General features: G+C 35.1%; 1 protein-coding gene across 3 annotated transcripts in view; it reads left to right on the top strand.

Moving 5' to 3' along the window:
• The window catches only part of CLOCK (clock circadian regulator), a 91180-nt gene that overhangs the window by 38492 nt on the left and 34711 nt on the right, over positions 1 to 17977 (top strand). For 2 of the 3 annotated variants that reach the window (XM_069458564.1, XM_069458566.1), the window contains exons 1-4: positions 4463 to 4510; positions 6814 to 6873; positions 7856 to 8004; positions 10821 to 10912. In XM_069458564.1, the coding sequence (XP_069314665.1) occupies positions 4464 to 4510; positions 6814 to 6873; positions 7856 to 8004; positions 10821 to 10912 (348 nt within the window). In that variant the 5' untranslated portion in view covers position 4463. Of the gene's footprint in view, positions 1 to 4420; positions 4511 to 6813; positions 6874 to 7855; positions 8005 to 10820; positions 10913 to 17977 lie in introns of those variants that run through there. The other variant, XM_069458565.1, reaches the window with a different exon arrangement.

Consider the following 17977-nt stretch of genomic DNA (forward strand, 5'->3'; position numbering starts at 1 on the left):
GAATAAATTGGGACTGTCTAGGCACCCTACCTAAAACTAAAAGAATCAAGAAGTGACAACATAAAGGATATTAGAGATCGGGAGTTGAATACTAAAAGAAACTGTTAAGAAAATAAGGCCGGGTGCGGTGGCTCACGCCTGTAATCCTAGCACTCTGGGAGGCCGAGGTGGGCGGATCGTTTGAGCTCAGGAGTTCGAGACCAGCCTGAGCAAGAGCAAGACCCCATCTTTACTAAAAATAGAAAGAAATTATATGGACAGCTAAAAATATATGTAAAAAAAATTAGCCGGGCATGGTGGTGCATGCCTGTAGTCCCAGCTACTCGGGAGGCTGAGACAGTAGGATTGCTTGAGCTCAGGAGTTTGAGGTTGCTGTGAGCTAGGCTAACGCCACGGCACTCACTCTAGCCTGGGCAACAAAGTGAGACTCTGTCTCAAAAAAAAAAAAAAAAAAGTAAAAGTGGTTGAAAGTGGGAAATGGGGATCAGAGGACAGAGAACTTCTGATTTTATAATAAGTCTTATAAAACTGTTTGGATTCTTTAAAGTTCATACATATATACCTTGGTGAAAATAAACACTGAATTTTAAAATAAGGAGAATGGACGTAAGGATGTTGAAACAGCAACTCTACCAACTGTACATAACTCAGGCAAGCAGCTTTCCTGGGAAAGGGAGCAGGAAAGTAGGGCAGTAGCTGAAGGGTTGGCAGGTCAGGAGTTTTTTTTTTTTTTTTTTTTTGATTGGTTTGCTTTTTAGATAAGAGACACTAAGATGTATTAATATATTGGTCCGAAATAATCCAGTTATAGAGGAAAGAATTAGTGATGTAGGAGTGGAAAGCCTTCTGAGGTGGCAGTGGATGGAATTCAGAAGACAAGTAATATCATGTCATTTATTTTTAGTACAGAATATGTTTTTTATTTGTAAGCGTTATTTTCCAAAGATGCACTGTCAGATACTGAGATTTTCCGTAATTATATATAATGTTGCATGCTGAATTGAAAACATATCTGTTTCTGTTTGATGAAATTTGAATTGTTTATAAAGTCTCTTAGCTACTAATCTCTCCATCTGATGAGTATTTTCCCTTTTATTTTTAGTTAAAAAACAATAATTGTACATATTTATAGGATACAGAATGATGTATCCCAACACATACATACATACAATGTATAATGATCAAATCAGGGTAATTAGTATATCCATCACCTCAAACATTTATCATTTCTTTGTATTGGGAACATTCAAAATCTACTCTTCTAGCTTTTTGAAAATATACAATAAATTATTGTTAACTATGTTCATGCTACAGTTATATAGAACACTAGAATTTATTCTTCCTATAAAGCTGTAATTTTGTATCCATTAACCAACCTCTGCCTAGTCTCCCCTCCTTCCTGCAGTTTCCAGCCTCTAGTAACCAAAATTCTACTCTCTGTTCTATGAGCTTCCAGATATAAGTGTGGTATTTATCTTTCCGTGCCTGACTTATTTCACGCATCATGTCCTCCAGCTCATCCACGTTGCCATGAATGATGAATATTTTTTAAAGCTAGTTTTTGAAATGATGGTTGTAAAAGACTCATGCCATCATTGCCCCCTGTTGTCATAAAATAGTAATGTGATGTGTGCTCATGGGAAGTCGTATCACTGAATGACTTTGAGCTCAAGTTGCTTACGTATAGGAGCATTTGATTCCTAGTTGTAACTTGATCTTTTATAATTGGTGAACTTTGGATTACAATAACTGCCCCTGATCCTTTCAAAGACATACTATTGTATGTCGTTCTGGCTCAAAATGTCAAACTTACAAAAAAAACTTTTAATAATAACATTTATTCTGTATTAGATTATATACTTGAAATTCCTCTTCAGCTTATGTAGGGACATGGAGTGGCATTTGTGTCCTCCTTAGAATCCATAACATGGGCAAGTGTGACTCCAGCTACTGTTTTTGGATTGAAAGCATGGGACCTAGGGTTGTCCCCAAAGAAAATGTTTTGGCCGTTCCACCATTACCATTTTGTTTTGTTAAAGTTAATTTGACACCATGTAAAGAAGTTCAGGGAAATCTTCCAGCATTTGCTCTAGGGTACTCAGTTGGGCCTATTTTACTCCTCTATCTTTCTCTTGAATGAAACATGTCTATCAATTGGCTGGAAAAGTAAAGAAAAGATCTTGAGTTAGAGATGCAGACTTGTGCTGTTCTGTTAGCTGGACAATTATTTTTTGGATGAATATTGTTAACAACAATAGTAAAACAGCCTAATAAAGCATCAGTCTGTATCTTCTATACTATTTTGGATTCATTCTTACAGTCAGCAAGGCCCTTCCTGTAGTATGACCTCTAATTCTTGGAGTTCTTTGTGTTTTTTTTTGTTTTTTGTTTTTGTAGTGTGTCTTGTTTTCTACCTTTGGTAACTAAGCAAACATACTGATGGCTCACTGGGTGCCTCCTTATAAGGGGGCTCACATCTGGCCTGTTAACTTCAAATGAAACTTTTCTTTTTGAATTCACCCATATTTGCTCTGTCACTTTTGTACTGTTCTTTTTGTTCTAGTGATAGAACCAACCTCTGTTATTACCATTATGGTAAGTATGTCTTTTGGACCAGAGGAGTGTATTTGGGTGATCTTTAAATTTTCTTCTAACCCTAAATTTCTCTAATTCTGTGTTCCGTCTGCTGATATTACCCCGACACTTAAAATCACAGTGTTTTATCCTGTTAGTCTTTTTTGTTTTTACCTTTGACTCCTCACTCATTTTCTTTTAAGAAGTTTTGGCCCTTCACTGCCCGACTTCCGCGGCCGTAACCACAGAGGCAGCGCAGCATCATGTCCAGGGTTACTCTCTCTTCCTCTCTTGAAGGCAGATTTGAAAACAGTGATAGGGTTTTTTTAGAATCTCATGTTCTTATAATACCTTCAATCTTCTGTGGTTTGGTTAGAGTCATACATTATGTTATTTGCTAAATTTTAAATAAAAAAGATAATAGAATAGAATTTCTTATGCCTCAGAACTGTTTACTGGGTTATTTATTAGAATTAAGGTCGTTATTCTATACTTATAACTGTGGGGTATAGCATCTTGTGTAGATAAAACTTTTACTTTTAGAAAGACTATATACAGGGTGATTATCTCTTCATCTGAAACCCTTGGGACCAGAAGTATTTTGGATTTTGGAATATTTGCAGCATACTTACCAACTGAGCATCCCTAATCCAAAAATCTGAAATCCAAAATGCTCCAGTGAGCATTTTCCTTCGAAAGTCATACTGGTGCTCAAAAAGTTTCAGATTTTGGAGCATTTTGAATTTTGGATTTTTGGATTAGGGATACTCAGTCTGTAGAATATAGAAAGACAAATCTTAGGCTTGCAATCAATTTTAAAGCAGTAATTTTTAATTCCTTCAATGTAGGTATGTGACCCTTGGTATTAATAAGAAGGCTCTTGTCTACTTGACTTGCCTTTGCCCCTCTACTATTTTTGTTCTCATTTTATGCCCTCGTAATTAAAACTTAAATCGTAACATTCCTAGATTTTCCATAAGGAAAATGCTAGACCTCTTAGTTTCTCAAATATGGTGTTCTCTTATCTCATTTTGTACCTTTGCAAATTGCCACTGCTGTAGCTTAGAATCTTTTCAGTTATTCACCTCTTTTTGTCCTCTAGTCTATGCTTCTCAAATGTTATACATTATTATCACATAGGAACCTGGTGAAAATGTAGATTCTGATTCAGTAGGAGTAGGACAGGGCCCAAGATTTCACCTTTTAACAAGCTGTCAGAGGATGCTGATGTTGCTGGTCTTTGGACCATATTTGCAGTGACAAGAATCTTGACTCAACAAACTCATTGTCATCAAGGACGTTTCCTTTAACTCTCCTCTCCAATTCCCATAGTATACTTAATTGTTCTTTTCCCCAGTGATGCCATTACGTAGTATGTATCTTCATTATACCTCCTAGAATTATTTAGCTATCTGTCTCCCTGCTTATTTGCAAATTTGTGCCTACAGGGATTGTCTTTCATTCTTACATTCCCAAAGCCTGCCATACTATTTAACAGAAAATAGGCTTTCAACATGTATTTATTGCTGAATAGACAGTATTACTACAGTTATGTAGTCAAATTTATTTATTGACTATTAAGAAAGTGCCTTTTGATTATTTTATAGTAGAAAGAAAGTGAATTAAGAAACTTATTTTTTTTTTCTGTAGTCCTCTTTTAGAAGGAGGGAAAAAGCCCCTAAATGTACCTCAGCCAAAGATACATGCTTGAAAATAATGTTCTAGCCTTTGGTACAAACAAAACATTTTGAAGTCTCTATGATAACATATAGTATTCCTCAAGAAAACTTTGTGAAAGTAAGCTTTTTAGAAAACTAATGACCATTTATTTTTCTTTTCACTTAAGGAGAAGTACAAATGTCTACCACAAGACGAAAACGTAATATGTTATGTTGTTTACCGTAAGCTGTAGTAAAATGAGCTCGATTGTTGACAGGTATGTTTTTAGAGACTCTTATTTTGAATTATATAAAGCTGTTTAAAAATTCACCACTAGAATAATGGTCTATATCAAATAGATAGAACATGATTACTATTAAATTCAGTTTCTATATTGAACAAACACGGTGTAAAGTCAGGCACTTCAGTGTTTTCTCCAGGCAGAGTAACAGACTAAGGCTTGTGTTTTAAATGGGTCTTGAGCTGTAATTTTGAATGATTTGGCCATTGCTTCACTGAAAGAAATTGTAACAGTTGCAAATGTTTTCTTGGCACCTTCTAGAGTCCTTTTTCTCCTTATCTCTTGGTGCTAACTTCATCCTTTCAAGCATTTTAGCATTTGTGACTGAGAAAGAAGTAACTATAATTAGAATTTCATTAGTTAAAATTGTAATCTTTAAATCTTACTCTTGGGAAAAGGATGAATCTCCTTATTTCTTTGATTTTAAGACTCTAAGTTTTCTGTGTTTTTTACATTTTAACATCTCTGACATTAGCTGGGTCTTTCAATTGGCTTGTCATAATTTAATTGGTAGCACTTTTTCTTTCTTTCTAGGGGCACATAAAATAGTGGTGAGTCTTAATAGTTAATGGCATCTTAAATTTGATGTAATACAGTAACATTTTTTAAAGACCTACTTTTTGACAGTGAATGTACAGAATACTTTTATGTTATTTCATGTAACCTAATAGTGATTCCATAAGATGTTTACAGATGAGGAAATTGTGGGTCAGGTTAAATAACTTGTTTAAAGTCACATAATTAGTAAGAGATGAGACCTATGTTGGTCTGTCTGACATTAAAGTTACTGTGCTTTTATTATACTGTACTGTGTGATTCATCCATTGGAGATTCTTTAAGAGTTTTGCTGCTAGATTTGTACACAGAAATGACTTTTGACATCTGGGGGCAGCTCTCCTCCTTTTCTGTGAGCTAAACAGTAAAGATATACACCCCACCAGAACTTAAGACCTGAGGGGCAAGAAATTTCCTTAGAAAGGCCTGCCTGTACCATGGACTATGCCATAGTTGCAGGTGGGATCTCTACTAGTCTTCCCCTCAGAAAGAATACATTTTCACTGCCCTCCAGGGATAAAATATGATATTGGCATTGGACTTCTGAATGATTACCAGTTCCGATTCTAGACAATATGACATCTAAGGATATCTGTGTGTTCAGACATAAAGCAGTGATTATTAATGTGGGTTCCTTAACTCTATGAATGTCATAAAGTTACCAACTCTCTCCTCAAAAAAATGCATATACACACAAAATTTTTCATAAATTTCAGGGCATGTAGAATCCCAAAAGTCTATACATGGACCTGTATGATGAAAGTCATGCAGATGATCTCAATAATGAGTTCCATTTTATAGGTTATAGGCCTTTATAAGTCACAAAAAGTTGTGGCTAAAGGAGTTAATAGTGAATTCATGTAAAAGCTCATAAATCACTGGAAACCATTTAATATTGCTTCTTAGTTTAAGGAATTAGGCACCAGTGCTCTTGATTTCTTTTGGTATAATATTCTTTCCTTACATCTTCCTGTAGCCAGCCACTGTTGTCACTTAGATCTCAGCTCAAATGTTCCCACCTCAACAAGTTTTCCCCTAACCACTCAGACTGAAGTAACTACCTAGTAACTAAAAATCACCCCTTTTAATAAATTAGAACTTGTCACACATTTTCATGTTTAGTTTCTTATACTAGAAAATAAGCTATACGAGAGCAGCTAACTGTCTTGTTCACTGCTCTGTCACCACATCCAGTACAGAGCCTGGCACATGAGTGCTGATAATATTTATCAAATGAATTAGTAAATGAATGAGATGTATTAATATAAGATAATGTGCCAGGTATTATTTATGAGTAATTTGTGGTTTTATAAAGTGAATGTCTCAGAAAAAATTTCAATTATGCTGTTATAGTTAATAAAAGTAATTTCAAGTGAATCATTTTATATAATGACAAATACACTAAATTTCTGTAGATTTTCACTGATTACTAAAAATTTGAAACAAGGTATTTAAACTGATTAAATTGTTTAACATGTTCTATACATAGTATAGTTAAGTGTACTTTTAAAATTTACATATGTAATAAACTTTTAAAAATATAAATACAGCTAAACTTTGATTTTCTAATACTAGAAAACAGGTTAGTAGTTTGAATTTATGTAATCTATTGACTTTATAAAAATCCTAAGATATGACTGAGTTGATTTACATGTCATTTTAATATTGCTCTTGCCTACTGAGTCTGCTCTTATTTTTTCTACCAACTTTCTTTTTTCTTTTAGAGATGACAGTAGTATTTTTGATGGGTTGGTTGAAGAAGATGACAAGGACAAAGCAAAAAGGTAGTTTGCTTAGAGATGTAAAATAGTAAATAAATGTAATAGTAAATAAATAGTAAATTAATGATTTCCAAAAACTATCTGCTTTAAGAATTTAGATATATTAGAAAAGTGGGAGAGATAAGAATATTGGTATACAGTTTATAAATTAAATAAAATTATCCCCTGACCTTATTCTGCTTTGTTTTGAAGCGGATAATTAATGGTATTATAAAATGATTAAGTGCTTTACAAACAGTTGAGTTTGTCTCAGGAGCTCTTTGTTTACAGGCTACTGCTTCACGTAGAATAGCAGTAATTATTCATTTGGTACATATATTTGGAATGCCTGCTGTTAGTTAGATGTTATGGTTAAGTGCTTAGGTGAAAAAATTTGGGCTCTATTGTCAAGGGGCCTACATCCTAATGGAGAGCCAGATATGCAAACAAATGGTTACAACTCTATGTTGGAGGCTAGGATGTAGGAGTATAGAGGAAGAATGAATGAGTAATCTTGGGAGTAGAGTTTCATTTTTAGATTTCTGTTGGTTTAAAACTTACATTAGATGGATAACTTTCTTCTGTTAAACAATTTTTAATAATTTGTATATATACATCATATGTTCTTTCACAAAATGTATCTGATTAATATTTATAATCTTACAAGTTTATAATCATTGGTAAATATTAGATTAAATAAAACCTATGATTTAAATGCAGTTTGTCTTATTGGCATGTATGTCAAAAACATGTATGTCAAATACTTGGTATGTAAAAGTTTCTTTAGTGATGTTAAACTTTTGTGATGTTAAACTGAGATCAAAAATTATTGCCCAAATTAACTGTATATTGTTGATAACCTAGGAAATATTTGTAACCTAGGAGTATTTGTTATCATCTGTATAGACAGAAGTACATGCTGTGTCATATCCAAATTAGCATTGTATTAAATTATTTGTGTAATTAAATGGATTGTTTAAAAACTGATTATTTCTTATTTCATCAGAGTATCTAGAAACAAATCTGAAAAGAAACGTAGAGATCAGTTTAATGTTCTCATTAAAGAGTTGGGATCCATGCTTCCTGGTAATGCTAGAAAGATGGACAAATCCACTGTTCTGCAGAAAAGCATTGATTTTTTACGAAAGCATAAAGGTAAATTTTTAACTTTGTAAAATGGTTGGTGTTTATTAATAACAGACTCTCAAAGAATCTTGACAGAGATGCTTAAGATTGGATGCTCCTTCACCTTTTATAACTGCCTTTTAAAAGATTTCCTAAGTATGTTCTTCCTTTCATTCAACAAACATTTATTTAGTTCCTACTGTATCCTAAATTCTCATGACGCAAGGGTAGCAATCCTGGCTCTGAAGTAAGTCAAGCCAGGGGAGACAAATATGTACGCACATAGTTGTAAAACAGATAAATATAATGTGAGTAGTGCTTGTCAGCCATGAACTTATAACAGAGAACACAGAGGAAAAACGTGTCAGAGAAGCTTTAAAATAATTGAATCATTCAGCTGAGTCTTTTAGATTAAGTAAGGAAGACATTTCATACAGGGGATATATGTGCAAAATCATAGAAGCAGGGAGACTTCATTGTAAACTGGAGCATGTTTGTGTTGGAAAGTTATGGGTGTATTTGAAAGAAAGGATAGAACTAGATCATACAAGGGTCTTAATGTCATTTTAAAATACTGTTTCAGTGTGTATCTAGGCAATACTATGTTTTAAATGAAGTATTTGTTAAACAAAATCGCCTTGACTAAATGAGCCATGAAAAGAAAATGTAAAGAATATTAAATATTTTGGTTAATAGAGATATAGATTAAAAAACCTATAAAAGGACATTTACTTTTTCAGATGCAAATGAAAATGCAGACCTCAGAAGGACACTTAGTAACTAGGTTCTCTTCTTCTCCCTGGCTCATTTTGTAATGCCTTACCAGACTGTTTATGCTTCACCACTCATTGGAATTATTTTTGTTAATTTCACTAATGATAGTAACTTCCCTCACCCCCAGTAGAGCAATAGCTTTTTCTTATACCTCATCCTTTTCTGCATCTCTCTAGCACTGGAAATTCTGATCTATCCTCCCTTGATTTCTATTCCCCTTGGATTCCATTGTATTGCACTTTCACTTCCCCTTTTCTGTCTGAAACTAACTTGTTTCCTCTCTTTCTGTCTTCTAAATGTGACATTTCTCAGTCTTATCCTTGTTCTCTCACTTTCTCTACTTGCTTTTTCTTGGTTATCTCATTCCATAGCTTCAGCTATTGTGTCTCTATTAAACTACCAGATCTCTATTTTTAGATGCAAACTTTTTAGCCTTGTATTTCCAGATAACTTCTAGATCTTTCTTTTGCATGTTCTCAAACTCAATGCATCTAAAACTGAATTCATTTTCATTTTGTCACGTCACTACTTTCTCTTAACTTGCCTTTTTTTTTTTTCCCCATTTTTGTATCACCATCCTTTTAGTCTCCCAGGACTCAAACATGAAAAAACTTGAGAATGGTTTTCATCTTCCTTAGTACCATATCGTAGTTGCCAAATTCTGTTGATTCTTTTGTAAATGCGTCAAAATTGCTTATCTTAATATTTATTGCCAGCAATATTATTACATTTTACCTCTACAGATAGTCTTTTCACTAACCTCAGTGCCCCATGTTAGATGGTATACTCGTTGAAATCAGTCCCTAAGACACTAGGAGTTCAATAAATGATTGTTGAATGAAATGAAACAAAATGTATGCATTTCCCCCAAAAATAGAGGATGAATTTTTGCAGCAAGTGGATTTTTTCCCAAAATTAAATATATAATTCTCACAAAAATAATATTTGTGTTAAGGTAGAAGGGAATTCTTGTATACTTACTCTAAAATAGGCCTGTGTTTAATTAAACTTGACTGGAGTTGCTTATGGATTTAAATCCATTTCCCTAATGTATATAATTGATGTGAATTTGAAAGGCATGACTGTATTCCCCAGATTTGGTAACTCTTCTTAGTTACTCTTCATATTCCAGCACAAGCATTTCTTATATGCTAAATTTTGAGTGACAGTTTAATACAGTGTATTTATATACCTGACAATCAAATCAAAGCAACTTAGTCCATACTTCTTACTACAAAGTAGAGTATATTTTGTAGAATATATTCTGTGACATAGATTTTTATTCTGCCTGGTTGTTTTAATATGTCTGCATTTAAAAACATTACCTAAACAGTTCAGATTTCATCATTTATGAATAGCTTTCTCATAAGTAAATCTATTAGAAGTGTGTAGCAAAATAAATAGTAATAAGAGTGACAAAGTGTCCCAAGCCAGGGATCTCCAAATTTTTGACCAGCTAAGAACATACAAAGGGAACACTAAGCAAAATCACTCTGGGAGTATTACTATAAAGTTTTTACTCAAAATACTGAGTCTCCTTAATTTAGTTAAGACAGAGCACCCAGAATTGGGAGAGATCTTTTTGCCCAGCATTAGGCAGGCCTAAGGTCTTGCTGAAAGCAGACTGACTGACCTCTTTGGCCCCTTTCCACCAGGCTCATTTCCTTATCTCTTCTCTAGATATTACCATTTGAATAGCAAGGAAAGGAAGAGGAAAAAAGACTTTCTTCAAAATCCTTGGCCACAAACTTGAACTAATCTGCTTTTTCTGATTGTTGTTCGTTGTGTCAGATAGGAAGCAATCTTAGGCCCGTCAGCAACACAGGCTATCCCAGCCCCCCAGAGAAAAACCCAAGAGACTGGTATTACCAAGAGACCAAACCTAAGATCTGCCACAGTAACTCGAGTATTTTATCATAGCAAAACCTGGACCTCTTGATATCCAGACCAATAAATGTTACTGCCTGTGGTTCTCATCTTTAATTAGAGTGGGAAGAGAAAAGGCAACTTGTAGGACTTGTGTACTCCACTGGTAGTTGGAGTATGCCACTAATGTGTCCATCTGTTTACAGAAATCACTGCACAGTCAGATGCTAGTGAAATTCGACAGGACTGGAAACCTACATTCCTTAGTAATGAAGAGTTTACACAATTAATGTTAGAGGTATGTCAAGATTTAATTTTGAAAGTTTTATTTTCCTCAAAAAAGAAATCACAGAGTGACTAATTTTAGTATACAAGCATACCTTGGAGATATTGTGGGTTTAGTTCCAAACCACTGCAGTAAAGCAAATATTGCAATAAAATGTCACACTATTTTTTTGGTTTCTCTGTGAATATAAAAGTTTATGTTTATACTGTAGTATAATAGTATATGCATACATGTGCTATAGCACTATGTAAAAAATAAATACCTAAATTTAAAAATATTGCTAAAAAATGATGAAGATCATCTGAGCCTTCAGTGAGTTACAATGTTTTTGCTGGTGGAGGGTCTTGCCTCAGTGTTGATGGCTGCTGACTGATCAGGGTGGTGGTTGCTGAAAGTTGGGGTGGCTGTGCCCATTTCTTAAGAAACGACAACAATGAAATTTGCCACAATGATTGACTCTTCTTTTCACTAAAGATTTTTCTGTAGCATGTGATGTTGTTTGATAGTATTTTACCCATAGTAGAACTTCTTTGAAAATTGGAGTCAATTCTTTTGAACCCTGCTTTGTCAACTAAATTTATGTAATATTCTAAATCCTTTGTTGTCATTTCAATAGTGTTCGCAACATCTTCACTAGGAGTAGATTCCATGTCTGAAGAAACCACATTCTTTGCTTATCCATAAGAAGAAACTCCTCAACTGTTAAATTCTATTATGAGATTATGGCAATCAATCACATCATCAGGCTGTACTTCTAATTCTAGTTCTCTTGCTATTTCCACCACCTCTGCATTGACTTCCACTGAAATCTTGAACCTCTCCATGTCTTCCAGGGCTGGAATCAACTTCTTACAAACTCCTGTTAATGTTGATATTTTGACCTCCTCCCACGTTCTTAATGGTATCTGGACTGGTGAATCCTTTCCAAAAGGTTTTCAATTGACTTTGCCCAGATCCGTCAGAGGAGCCACTATCTATGGCAACTGTAGCCTTATGAAATGTATTTCTTAAATAATAAGACTTGAAAGTTGAGATTACTCCTTGACCCATGGGCTGCAGAATGGATGTTGTGTTAGCAAGCATGAAAACAACGTTCATCTGCTTGTATATCTCCGTCAGAGCTCTTGGGTGACCAGGTGCATTGTCAATGAGCAATAATATTTTGAAATATTTTTTCTGATTTTCTGAAATATTTTTTCTTTTTTTCTGATCAGTAGTTCTCAACAGTGGGCTTAAAATATTTAGTAAACCGTGCTGTAAACTGATGTGCTGTCATCCAGGCTTGGTGGTTCCATTTATGGAGCACAGGCTCAGTAGATTTAACATACTTCTTAAGGGCCCTGGGATTTTCAGAGTGGTGTAGGAACATTGGCTTCAACATAAAGTCACCAGCTTCATTAGGCCCTAACAAAAGAGTCAGCCTGTCCTTTGAAGGTTTGAAGCCAAGCATTGATTTCTCCTCTCTAGCTATGAAAGTCCTAGACAGCATCTTCTCCTAATAGAAGGCTGTTTTGTCTGCATTGAAAATCTGTTGTGTAGTGTAGCTACCTTCATCAAATTATCTTAACTAGATCTTGCTATAACTTGTATAACTTGCTGTAGCTTCTGCATCAGCATTCGCTGCTTCACTTTGTACTTTGATGTTATGGAGACAGCTGCTTTCCTATACCCAATAACCAACCTCTGCTAGTTTCCAGTATTGCTTCTGCAGCTTCCTCACCTCTCGGCCTTCACAGAATTGAAGAGAATTAAGGCCTTCCTCTGGATTAGGCTTTGGTGTAAGGGAATGCTGTGGCTGGTTTGATCTTCTATCCAGACTGCCAGATCTTTTTCCGTATCAGCAATAAGGCAGTTTGGCTTTCTTATCACTTGTATTTTCACTGGAGTAGCACTTTTAATTTCCTTCAGGTACTTCTCTTTTTCATTCACAACTTTCTGTTTGGCACAAGAGGCCTAACTTTTGGCCCGTCTCAGCTTTTGACTGGCCTTCTTGACTGATCTCATTTTTAGCTTTTCATTTAAGGTGAGAGGTGACTCTTCTTTTCACTTGAACAGTTAGAGGCCATTGTAGGGTAATGAATTGGCCTAATTTTGATATTGTTTTGTCTCAGGGAATGGGGGGGCCTGAGGAGAGAGACAATGGCTGGTCAGTGGAGCATTCGCAACATACACAGTATTTATTAAATTTGCCATTTTATATGAGCATGGTTTGTGGCACCCCCAAAACAATTACAGTAGTAACATCAGAGATCACAGATCACCATAAGAGATATAATAATAATGAAATAGTTTGAAATGTTGCAAGAATTACCAAAATGCAACACAGTGACACAGAGTGAGCACATGCTATTGGAAAAATGTCACCAATAGACTTGCTTGATGCAGGGTTGCCCCAAACCTTTATTTTGAGGAAAGCACAATATCTGTAAAGTACGGTAAAGCAAAGCGCAATCAGACGAGGTATGCCTGTGTGTGTATATGACGGCCTGTCTCAAATGTCTTTGTGTACTTTAAAGTCTGAAACAAGACATTTTATAAATTAATGAGTTAATTTTCCGGTTCACACTTCAGATGGGACATTTAATTGGATTAAGTCTTTATGTATTCAGCAGAAATGTTACCATATGAAAATTTTTTGGAGTATAAATATATTGTAAACATTTAAACCTGTACTTTAATTTTCAAAAATTTCTTATTTTTAATTATATGGGTACATAATAGTTATATATATTTATAGGGTACCTGTGATGTTTTGATACAGGCACACAATTTACATTAATCAGATCAGGGTAATTGGGATATCCATTGCCTCAAGCATTTATTATTTCTTTGTGTTAGGAATATTCCAGTTCCACTCTTTTATTTATGTTAAAGTGTGCCATAACTTACCGTTCACTATAGTCACTGTTCATTATATCTTACTAACTCTATTTTGTACCCTAAACCCATACTTTGAAAAATAAGTGAGCAGTTTTCACATGTTAACTCATTGAATCCTCATAACACTCTTATGAAGTAAGCACTAGTATCTCTATGTGCCGTAATATTTAGTATTATGAACTAGACATTAGTATCTCTTTCTTGCTTTCATACGAGGAAATTGAGGAACAAAGGCATTATGAAACTTGCCCAGAGTAACACAGCTAGTAAGTGGCTCAGCTGGGATTCAGTGCAGGCAGCCAGCCTCCGATCCCATTCCCTCAGCCACTGTGTACACTGGCTCTCAACAAACTTTTCTTTTTGGTGAAAGCTAGTCATGGTACAGAACTCTTAGCTTATTAACCAACAATTAGCTCTTTAAATTAGTGTACACTTAAGTTACAAACCACATAATTCCTAATTTTGTTAATTTGTTTTCTTCTAAAAAGTAGATTGACATTGTCCAAAATTTATCACTTTAGATATAAGTATAGTTGTCCCCTGGTATGTGAGGGGAATTGGTTCCAGGACTCCTCTCCCCACCCACCTTGCCCAGTGCATGCCAAAATCCATGCACACTCAAGATCCACAGTCAGTTCTGTGAAACCTGCATATATGAAAAGTCAACCCCCCATACACATGGGTAACCCTCCACACACATGGGTTTTGCATCCTGTGACTACTGACTGTATTTTCCATTTGCCTTTGGTTGAAAGAAATCTGCATATACGTTGACTCGAGTTGAAACTTGTATTGTTCAAGGATCAATTGTAATATGTTACAAAAGGGTACACACAAGCTAATATCTATTACAAAGAAGGGAAATAACTCATTTAATTACCCTTTAATTTTTATTTAATGATTATAATTTCAGTGCAATTGTTTAATAAGGTCTTTGTTAATCATAAACTATTTATATACCCTGCCTTATTGGTATAAAAATTTCTTATAAATTAAAAAATTGATACAATGTTTATTCATTTATTAATTTTATTAATGTAGGTAAATTACCAGTTCACTAATAAGCTAAACAGAATAGTATTATCTTCAAATTTTTCTTCACAATGGTCAGATTTTTTTGTTATTAATTGCCAGGGCACATGTAGTACATACATAGGTAGGTATCCAAAAAATGAATTAAAGATTCTAGAGATTATAACATTATTTATAATATGTAACAGAGAAAACAAATTTATTTAAAAATTTGAAAATATTAATTCTCATGATTATCTTCATAGATTTTAGGTTTACATTCTTGAAAAATGTTACATTTATTTTTAATGTTAATGTTAAGAGTATTTTTGATTTTTAGTATTTTTAGGTATGTATATGTATGTGTACATATTGCAACCTGGTTTCACATGCTAGCTCAAATTTGATTTTACATGCCCAGTTAAAGTCTTTCAGAATCTACTGATTGAATATGAAAAATTTGATTCATGATTTGAATAGAACAGGTTTTGTCTGGGTGAAGTTTGTTTGGCTAGAATATAACCTAGTTGTATTACTCTTCACTAGTCATGCTGGTCAGATTGCAGATAAACAGTCCACGTAAGACTTTGAGCACAGAATTTCTGGTGTAGGCTACATCTTGGAATGTTAGAGCTACTAGTAGAACAGATCGTTTAGCTCAACCTCTGCACTTAGAGATGAGGCATGGAAACATTACAGCTTGTCCAAGATCAGATGGCTAATTAATAGAAGAACTGGAACTAAGATCTTAAAATTCACTTGTGTTGGCTGTCTCTCTCAAGTCCTCCATTACCACCTGTTCCTCTCCCTCTTGTGCCTATTTTATGAAGAATGTTTCTTGCTACCCTTGGGGGATAAAGAGTAGGCAAGGCAGTCAAGGCAACTTAGCCTGATCGGATCTCTGCAAAGTCATCTCTATGTGAAGTGATCTCCTAATATGTGCAATAATCTCCCCTTAGTCATGACGTTCCTTTCCATGGTTTCAGTTGCCCACAGTCAATAGCGGTCTGAAAATATTAAATGAAAAATCCAGGAATAAGCAATTCATAAGTTTTAAATTGTGTACCATTCTGAATAGTGTGATGAAATCTCATGCCACCCCACTTCATCCTGCTGGGGATGTGAATCATCCCTTTGTCCAGCATGTACAGGCTGTAGACACTGCCCACCCATTAGTCACCTAGTAGCTGTCTCAGTTATCAGATGGACTGTCCTGCTATCTCAGTGCTTGTCGGTAAGCAATTCTTACTTAAATAATGGCCCCAAATCACAAGGGTAGTGTTGCTGGCAATTCACGTATGCCAAAGAGAAGCTGTGAGTCTTTCCTGTAAGTGAGAAGGTGAAAGTTGAAAGTTCTTGACTTAAAAAGGAAAGAAAAAATCATACGCTGAGCTTGCTAAAGATCTACAATAAGAATGAATCTTCTACCTGTGAAGTTGTGAAGAAAGAAAAGGAACTTGTGAATAGTAAATACAGGGTTTGATATTACGTGCAGTTTCAGGCATCCACTGGAGATCTTGGACCACTGTAGTTCTTTCCCCGTGACAGCTTTCTCCAGTAATCTGCAAGGGCTAGTGCTCTGCGTCAGCCGACCTTGGCTGCAGCTCTGCAGAACGTACGGTCTGCTTCCCTGGAACCTCCGTTCTGACCTGTCCCAGACTACACAGTCACTAAGCAAACAATGAAGGTCTATATAATCCTTTTATTGTGAGTCAAGTAGGTGCCAAACAAGAAGACAAGCAGTTTTAACCAATGAATCCTTTCCCTTTTATCATACAGTGTGATGAAGAGATAAGCTTCAGTCTTCAGTCTTGGGATGAGGATGTTCTCTTTCTGTCTCTTCTGTGTGTCTCTCATCTTCCTCTTCAAGACCCTCCTCAAGGCCCCTTTAGTTTTTCCTATAGTCACCTACCTTCTTGGGGAATTATATCCCTTCACAGGTATGAATCGTCTACCTGTGAAGTTGTGAAGAAGACTACTTCTCAGAAGAAGTCTGGGCCCTGAGTCCTTTCTTATGTGAAGACTTTGGCAAGATGCTGTTGGAGGCTTTTCTCCACTTAGTCTTTGCCTGCTTTGAAGATGAAAGGGCAGGCTTTAGTTTTAGGAGTGGGATTACATTTTAAGAGTTCTGAGCTCAGTCTGTTCTTGTCACAGAAGAGAGCTGCACTTAATAATGGCTCCAAAGAGTCCTAGCAAATACACATCATCATAGTAAATATTAATTTGTTTTCAAAGGTGACACATTCTCGCCTCACATGAGAAAAGCAGTTGTCTTCTTAACATCATTTTGACCCTATTATTCATGAAATAATACTAATACTGGCATTATTGTATTAAAGTTTTTTTAAAAAAAATAATTCATGAGTTTGCTTAAATTACAAGATTCCCACTTCCATCCCCCTACATTACCCAAGAATGGGTTTGTCGGAGCCATTCTAGAAGACAGGCAACTACTCAAAATAAGTTCTTTCTGATACACAGATCTCTTTTCCAATAGAAGGGTATATGGGAGTTGGTGTCTCTTTTTCTGTACATTCAACAATTACATAGAGTTAGAGGGAGGCCCATAAATTATATTAATATACCACAAGTATTCTTCTTACTTGTGCCACACTAATGCTACAGGTGCTGCACATACAAAGATGAGTAAGACATACAGGGTTCCTACCAGTGGTTGCTATGTTTTTGAGAGCTCTTTAATTAAACAGGAAATTAGAATTTGATGTGATAACTGCTTTAATAGACGATGAATAATCCCTCTTTATAGTATCTTTTCTGCAGTATATCTTTAGCTTCTTTTCCACTGCATCTTCCTTTCCCTTAGCCTGCAAATATACTAGTAGTTGTTGTTTTTATTTTAATGCCTTCCCATGATATTTGGCCCCCTTAAAACTGTTGTCCTTTCTCCTTGTTTCCCTTCTAAAGTTCATGAATGAGTGGTTTGTATTAATAAATAGCCTTCTGATCATCCACTCATTTCTAAATTTATTATAGTCTGACTTGCCTTCTTGTTGACATAACTCTTTTGAAAATCACCAAAATTCATTCTCATTTTCTTATTCCTTATTCCTTATTCTCTGATCTCGTTTTACACTGAACCATCCCTCTTACTACTTACTTACCTTGTCTTTCTTCCATTGATTCTTTAATGACAGCGTATTCTATCTTCTCTGTCATTTTCTCTGG

This window comes from Eulemur rufifrons, chromosome 24 (genome assembly GCF_041146395.1).
Source record: "Eulemur rufifrons isolate Redbay chromosome 24, OSU_ERuf_1, whole genome shotgun sequence".
In the NCBI taxonomy this organism is placed as follows: Eukaryota; Metazoa; Chordata; class Mammalia; order Primates; family Lemuridae; genus Eulemur; species Eulemur rufifrons.